Here is an 8,192-nt window from a genome sequence, read left to right on the forward strand (position 1 = left end):
CCTCCTCTGGTTCTCACCCACCCATCCAAAGCTTTTATTCTGTCCACATTCATTCTCCTAACTTTTCTGTAGCTCCCCTTTTGTGGGGTGAGACACCCAATGTTCCTGTAACTAAAACCAATAATGAATTGCCAGTGGTTGGCTTCTTATGTGTAATGGCAATGAAAATAAGTGTCTTCAAAAATGGAAGGCAGTCGTTATCACAGCCACAAAGTAAAACATTTATATCGTAGAAATTCATGGAAACTAAAAAATAAAAATAAAATTATTTTAAGGTTAGGGTCAGACATAAGGTTAGCAGTGTGGTTAAGGTTAGGTTTAATATGACATTTTAAGACGATACATTGTTAAGGCCAGATTGTTCCTCAAGATGTTCAAACGTTCATAGATGACCAGTGGGGTAAAGTAATACAGTTTATGACTTTGTGGCTATGGTAACTAATGTCGACCTGGCACTAGTGGGGTTTTTTCTCTCAATATTGCTGACATGTCACGTGTCCTACTTTTATCTGTACACTCGTAACAACTTAATAATTACGAAACGTATATTCGATCAAATAAGTCACAAGTCGCCTCTTCCTCTCTGTTTTGAAAGTAAATTCCTGGTATAGTAAATATGATGGAAACTGACTAGCCTTCCACCAACCCACTGCTATTAGATTAGGGGGAAGTAGAGAACGATTTAACATTTGAGGAAAACGGAGATATTCTAGGGATGCTCCCAAATCAATCAGAGGTGTTGACTAAAATGATACAATATTTGGTTTAATGATAAACTATGTTTGATATTTATTGCGGCCAACAGGACAAAGCCAGCCCGTTCCCCTCTACCCTCACGGAGTCCCCGGGTCAAACGCCTCCCCGGACCGCTTTACTGCTGCGTCTGGTCGACTGCAGGAAAACACCGGGGCAGAGTGGAACTGAGAGAGGAGAAAAGAAGGAAGATGGAGATTGGATTTCATTAAGTAAGAACCATGGTGTGTAGATTAGACTACAGTCTGCTTCTGAAACGATAGCGGAGGTGCATAAAGATGGCGGTTCCGCATTACTTACCACAAATTACTCCTTTTGCTGAGTTGTGTTTTCCACACTGCTATCTTGTGTTGTTTTTTTGGTATGGTCATTAGCGCAGTAAACATTATCTCAATTTTAGTTTTAAGACGCTGGCAATTTGAAAACTCGTAAAAAGTAAATTGTGTTGATTTATTGGAAGATTGAACAATGTCCAGCACCGTAGTTTCAAAACTTTCTGGATAGTTCTAAAACTATGACTTCATATCATCATTCTGCCATCTTTATGCACTTTAGTCATTAATTTATTCATTACATATTGATTAAAATATCTGGGTAGTTTCATCCATTTTTAAAAGTGTAACTTCGTCCAAAATGTATATTTCACCTAATTTGAACATTCTGTCATAGAGCACATGTTCAACTTAATAGAACACATGTTTTTCCATCTCATGACATATTGAATACAAAATATTACTGTACTAAGTGCCTATGTGCCAAATAAAGTGACGCGGTTGAATGTAACAGGGGACGACTGAAAACATCAAAACCACTGGATTACATGGGTGAAATAGTCGTTTAAATCAGCCATAAAACCGCTTGTGACGGGGGATGGAAGATTGTGTTGTGCAACAGGGAGCGGCAATTGAATGCAATAAACACATCAACAGAAACATTTCTAGCATGTCTATGTTTGGGTAAAAGGGTTTACTTGCATAGTTTCCCACCACAAAACAGCTCACCTGCTATTACTCTGATTTGACTATTAGATGTTCAGTGTTTCTTTTGTATTTGTATTTTTTGCGGAATAGTTTCACCATCTTGAAACGAGAGTTGAGTTTATGAAACGGGGTTGACCTTAAAAACGAGGGACGGACGTAAATGAATCACTATTCGCATTCATATCAATCTTCAGAAAGGACTTTGTCAAGGCAACAAACTAGTTATGGACAGTAGGAAAAATGCACCACTTGTGACAGATGACAGAGTCACCCCATGATTCACCAAACAACATGTTGAAAGAGGAAGCAAAGTACTTTAAGTGTTTTCATTTCAGTCTCCTCCATCTCCACCAACCGAAGAACTGTAGGGATTATTTTTCTATTAATAATGTCAAATGAACAGTTGTACAGAAAGAGTCATGTGAAGCCAAGTTACAGAGAAGAAACTTCTTGATGAATGTAAGTCTGGGAAAACTCCATGGTTGGATACAGAGGACCGTTCTTAGCATGTTTTACCCTCCTGTATAAGAGGACCGTTCTTGGCATGTTTTACCCTCCTGTATAAGAGGACCATTCTTAGCATGTTTTACCCTCCTGTATAAGAGGACCATTCTTAGCATGTTTTACCCTCCTGTATAAGAGGACCGTTCTTAGCATGTTTTACCTTCCTGTATAAGAGGACCGTTCTTAGCATGTTTTACCCTCCTGTATAAGAGGACCGATCTTAGCATGTTTTACCCTCCTGTATAAGAGGACCGTTCTTGGCATGTTTTACCCTCCTGTATAAGAGGACCGTTCTTGGCATGTTTTACCCTCCTGTATAAGAGGACCGATCTTAGCATGTTTTACCCTCCTGTATAAGAGGACCGTTCTTGGCATGTTTTACCCTCCTGTATAAGAGGACCATTCTTAGCATGTTTTACCCTCCTGTATAAGAGGACCGTTCTTAGCATGTTTTACCCTCCTGTATAAGAGGACCGTTCTTAGCATGTTTTACCCTCCTGTATAAGAGGACCATTCTTAGCATGTTTTACCCTCCTGTATAAGAGGACCGTTCTTAGCATGTTTTACCCTCCTGTATAAATGGTAGATTATCAGACACGCAACAAGAAGGTCTGACTTCATTATTACTGAAACAGTACCCAAGTGGTAAATATAAAGATCCAGTCTATTTATAATTTGGAGGCCCCTTACACTTCAGTGTTGTGATGCACAAATGCGAGCAAAATGCATAGTACACGTACTTAGATTTTGCAGTATATGTGCAACGTTTTGACTGATTCAATGATCCATTGCATTACTGTTCAAAATGTTGTATCAAGTCTGCCCAAATGTGCCTAATTGGTTTATTGATACATTTTCACATTCATAACTGTGCACTCTCCTCAAACAATAGCATGGTGTTCTTTCACTGTAGCAGCTCCTGTAAATTGGAGCGTGTAGTTAGATGAACAACAATGTCAGTTTTCTGCCCATGTCAGATGTCTTTGTCCTGTTTAATCTGCATGTGTTCTAGCAGGAGCAGCTCAAGTCTCCTCCTTTTGGTCGAGTCCAGTGAGTTCAGGAAATACTGAAAGTATACGTCTTAGAAATAGTTTTCACAAACAAACATTATATGTTCAAATTCGGAATCAAATAAAAAAATGTTTATTTTTATTGCCAATTTTCTGCATTTACTAAAGTCCCGTCAGGTACCCTGATTCAGATGTCCATGTTATTCAATATCTTTGTTTCACAGGGTACAGCCCAAACCGTTGCTCTCTCAGTGGGAGGGGCTTATCATCTGGAGATCCTAAACAACAACGTGATGCTGACAAGACGTCTCTCCAGAAGAGTCTCTTCAGATCAGAACGTCTCAATAGCTGTGATCAGTGTGGGAAGAGCTTCCAACAATCACACCTGATTACACACCAACGCACACACACAGGAGAGAAGCCTTACAGCTGTGATCAGTGTGGGAAGAGCTTCAAACAATCACACCTGATTACACACCAACGCACACACACAGGAGAGAAGCCTTACAGCTGTGATCAGTGTGGGAAGAGCTTCAAACAATCACAACACCTGATTACACACCAATGCATACACACAGGAGAGAAGCCTTATAGCTGTGATCAGTGTGGGAAGAGCTTCAATCAATCAGGAGCCCTGACAATACACCAACACATACACACAGGAGTGAAGCCTTATAGCTGTGATCAGTGTGGGAAGAGTTTCAGGACGTCAGGACAACTGACTACACACCAGCGCATACACACAGGAGACAAGCCTTATAGCTGTGATCAGTGTGGGAAGAGCTTCAATCAATCAGGGACCCTAACTACACACCAACGCACACACACAGGAGAGAAGCCTTACAGCTGTGATCTATGTGGGAAGAGCTTCAGGAATTCAGGTCACCTGACTATACATCAACGTATGCACACAGGAGAGAAACCATATAGCTGTGATCAGTGTGGGAAGAGTTTTGCTAGAGATTTCAACCTGACTAAACACCAGCTCACACACACTGGAGAGAAACCTTACTCTTGTCTATGTGGAAAGAGCTTTGCTCATTCAGAGTCACTGAAAAAACACCAGAAAGCCCTTTCCTCTCTGGCACCGGTTCAAGATCCCTAAATAAAGTTTCATTAGAAAACATCTTGCAAAGAGTCATCTATCTCCCATTGTCTAACAGTTTACTCAGTCTGATTGCCATGGTAACCTGTGTAGATAATATGCAGCTCTGGATCTCTAAAAACAAGTCTCTCACCGTTGCCGCCTGCTATAGACCACCCTCTGCCCCCAGCTGTGCTCTGGACACCATATGTGAACTGATTGCCCCCCATCTATCTTCAGAGCTCGTGCTGCTAGGCGACCTAAACTGGGACATGCTTAACACCCCAGCCATCCTACAATCTAAACTTGATGCCCTCAATCTCACTCAAATTATCAATGAACCTACCAGGTACCCCCCCAAAGCCTTAAACACGGGCACCCTCATAGATATCATCCTAACCAACTTCCCCTCTAAATACACCTCTGCTGTCTTCAACCAAGATCTCAGTGATCACTGCCTCATTGCCTGCATCCGTAATGGGTCAGCGGTCAAACGACCTCCACTCATCACTGTAAAACGCTCCCTGAAACACTTCAGCGAGCAGGCCTTTCTAATCGACCTGGCCGGGGTATCCTGGAAGGATATTGATCTCATCCCGTCAGTAGAGGATGCCTGGATTTTTTTTTAAATGCCTTCCTAACCATCTTAAATAAACATGCCCCATTCAAGAAATTTAGAACCAGGAACAGATATAGCCCTTGGTTCTCCCCAGACCTGACTGCCCTTAACCAACACAAAAACATCCTATGGCGTTCTGCATTAGCATCGAATAGCCCCCGTGATATGCAGCTGTTCAGGGAAGCTAGAAACCGTTATACACAGGCAGTTAGAAAAGCCAAGGCTAGCTTTTTCAAGCAGAAATTTGCTTCCTGCAACACTAACTCAAAAAAGTTCTGGGACACTGTAAAGTCCATGGAGAATAAGAACACCTCCTCCCAGCTGCCCACTGCACTGAAGATAGGAAACACTGTCACCACTGATAAATCCACCATAATTGAGAATTTCAATAAGCATTTTTCTACGGCTGGCCATGCTTTCCACCTGGCTACTCCTACCGCGGTCAACAGCACTGCACCCCCAACAGCAACTCGCCCAAGCCTTCCCCTTTTCTCCTTCTCCCAAATCCATTCTGCTGATGTTCTGAAAGAGCTGAAAAATCTGGACCCCTACAAATCAGCCGGGCTAGACAATCTGGACCCTTTCTTTCTAAAATTATCTGCCGAAATTGTTGCCACCCCTATTACTAGCCTGTTCAACCTCTCTTTCGTGTCGTCTGAGATTCCCAAAGATTGGAAAGCAGCTGCGGTCATCCCCCTCTTCAAAGGGGGGGACACTCTTGACCCAAACTGCTACAGACCTATATCTATCCTACCATGCCTTTCTAAGGTCTTCGAAAGCCAAGTCAACAAACAGATTACCGACCATTTCGAATCTAACCATACATTCTCTGCTATGCAATCTGGTTTCAGAGCTGGTCATGGGTGCACCTCAGCCACGCTCAAGGTCCTAAACGATATCTTAACCGCCATCGATAAGAAACATTACTGTGCAGTCGTATTCATTGATCTGGCCAAGGCTTTCGATTCTGTCAACCACCACATCCTCATCGGCAGACTCGACAGCCTTGGTTTCTCAAATGATTGCCTCGCCTGGTTCACCAACTACTTCTCTGATAGAGTTCAGTGTGTCAAATCGGAGGGTCTGCTGTCCGGACCTCTGGCAGTCTCTATGGGGGTGCCACAGGGTTCAATTCTTGGACCGACTCTCTTCTCTGTATACATCAATGAGGTCGCTCTTGCTGCTGGTGAGTCCCTGATCCACCTCTACGCAGACGACACCATTCTGTATACTTCCGGCCCTTCTTTGGACACTGTGTTAACAACCCTCCAGGCAAGCTTCAATGCCATACAACTCTCCTTCCGTGGCCTCCAATTGCTCTTAAATACAAGTAAAACTAAATCCATGCTCATCAACCGATCGCTACCTGCACCTACCCGCCTGTCCAACATCACTACTCTGGACGGCTCTGACTTAGAATACGTGGACAACTACAAATACTTAGGTGTCTGGTTAGACTGTAAACTCTCCTTCCAGACCCATATCGAACATCTCCAATCCAAAGTTAAATCTAGAATTGGCTTCCTATTTCGCAACAAAGCATCCTTCACTCATGCTGCCAAACATACCCTTGTAAAACTGACCATCCTACCAATCCTCGACTTTGGCGATGTCATTTACAAAATAGCCTCCAATACCCTACTCAACAAATTGGATGCAGTCTATCACAGTGCAATCCGTTTTGTCACCAAAGCCCCATATACTACCCACCATTGCGACCTGTACGCTCTCGTTGGCTGGCCCTCGCTTCATACTCGTCGCCAAACCCACCTGCTCCATGTCATCTACAAGACCCTGCTAGGTAAAGTCCCCCCTTATCTCAGCTCGCTGGTCACCATAGCATCTCCCACCTGTAGCACACGCTCCAGCAGGTATATCTCTCTGGTCACCCCCAAAACCAATTCTTTCTTTGGCCGCCTCTCCTTCCAGTTCTCTGCTGCCAGTGACTGGAACGAACTGCAAAAATCTCTGAAACTGGAAACACTTATCTCCCTCACTAGCTTTAAGCACCAACTGTCAGAGCATCTTACAGATTACTGCACCTGTACATAGCCCACCTATAATTTAGCCCAAACAACTACCTCTTTCCCAACTGTATTTAATTAATTCATTTATTTTGCTCCTTTGCACCCCATTATTTTTATGTCTACTTTGCACATTCTTCCATTGCAAAACTACCATTCCAGTGTTTTACTTGCTATATTGTATTTACTTTGCCACCATGGCCTTTTTTGCCTTTACCTCCCTTCTCACCTCATTTGCTCACATTGTATATAGACTTGTTTATACTGTATTATTGACTGTATGTTTGTTTTACTCCATGTGTAACTCTGTGTCGTTGTATCTGTCGAACTGCTTTGCTTTATCTTGGCCAGGTCGCAATTGTAAATGAGAACTTGTTCTCAACTTGCCTACCTGGTTAAATAAAGGTGAAATAAATTAAAAAATCCATATGTATCAGGCGTCTTGGAGTAGGAGTGGTGTGTGGTGGGGTGTTCAGAGCTGTATCTTATGTTATTAACTACTTGTCACAGCTGTTGAAGGAAGTGGACCAAGAGGCAGCGTGGTCAGCGTACATTTTCTTTTTATTTGGAAAAATGACGCCAACAAAACAAGAAAACAACCATGAAGCTACAGGCTATGTGCCATAAACAAAAGTCAACTCCCCACAAAGACAAGTTGAAAAAAGGGCTACCTAAGTATGGTTCTCCATCAGAGACAACGATAGACAGCTGTCCCTGATTGAGAATCCTACCCGGTCAAAACATAGAAATGCAAATAATAGAATATAGAATACCCACCCCAACTCACACCCTGACCAAACCAAAATAGAGACATAAACAGGATCTCTAAGGTCAGGGCGTGACACTCCTATTATCCATTAAATAACTGTATAATGTTGAATAATGTTTCAACAATACTAGGTGTGTATTGTTAAGTTTTGAACAGAGTAAAAACTCACAGACAATTAGAAAAAGCTCAAACCAACGTGATTCACCACCTGGGTCATACAGCTGCAAAGACAAAGACATGATTATAGAAGCACATATATTTATACCGTCCTACTAGGTGAGGTGTCAACTCCTTGCACATCTAGACAGCCAATAAAACTCTGTTGCTAGGCAGGAACTTAATTGTTTCCTCACTGGTGTAGTCATGGCCCTGCCTGATGCTCGAACCTTCGTGGGCGTGGAAGTATATGTGTGTGAAATAGGACTGTTTCTTCTCACTTTATCTGACCT

At 42.5% G+C, this 8,192-nt stretch overlaps 1 protein-coding gene across 2 annotated transcripts; it reads left to right on the forward strand.

Moving 5' to 3' along the window:
* The first annotated feature begins 394 nt into the window (after positions 1 to 394).
* LOC124028973 (zinc finger protein 239-like) lies at positions 395 to 4,581 on the forward strand. Of its 2 annotated transcripts, none has more exons than XM_046340856.1 (2): positions 395 to 977; positions 3,472 to 4,581. In XM_046340856.1, exons 1-2 carry the CDS (start codon positions 779 to 781, stop codon positions 4,350 to 4,352), a joined length of 1,080 nt encoding a protein of 359 aa, XP_046196812.1. In that variant the 5' UTR covers positions 395 to 778; the 3' UTR covers positions 4,353 to 4,581. The 2 variants fall into 2 exon arrangements, with proteins under 2 accessions (XP_046196812.1, XP_046196813.1); XM_046340857.1 differs by having other exon boundaries at positions 396 to 965.
* Positions 4,582 to 8,192: the final 3,611 nt, after the last annotated feature.

This window comes from Oncorhynchus gorbuscha, unplaced genomic scaffold, assembly GCF_021184085.1.
Source record: "Oncorhynchus gorbuscha isolate QuinsamMale2020 ecotype Even-year unplaced genomic scaffold, OgorEven_v1.0 Un_scaffold_5158, whole genome shotgun sequence".
NCBI classification, from domain to species: Eukaryota; Metazoa; Chordata; class Actinopteri; order Salmoniformes; family Salmonidae; genus Oncorhynchus; species Oncorhynchus gorbuscha.

What these genes read in the sequence shown, in the direction of transcription:
- LOC124028973 (XM_046340856.1), top strand. Translation starts at nt 779, where the DNA reads ATGTTTGATATTTATTGCGGCCAACAGGACAAAGCCAGCCCGTTCCCC. An exon ending in TTCATTAAGTAAGAACCATG is followed by an intron (nt 978 to 3,471) that starts GTGTGTAGATTA and finishes TTTGTTTCACAG; the next exon opens with GGTACAGCCCAAACCGTTGC.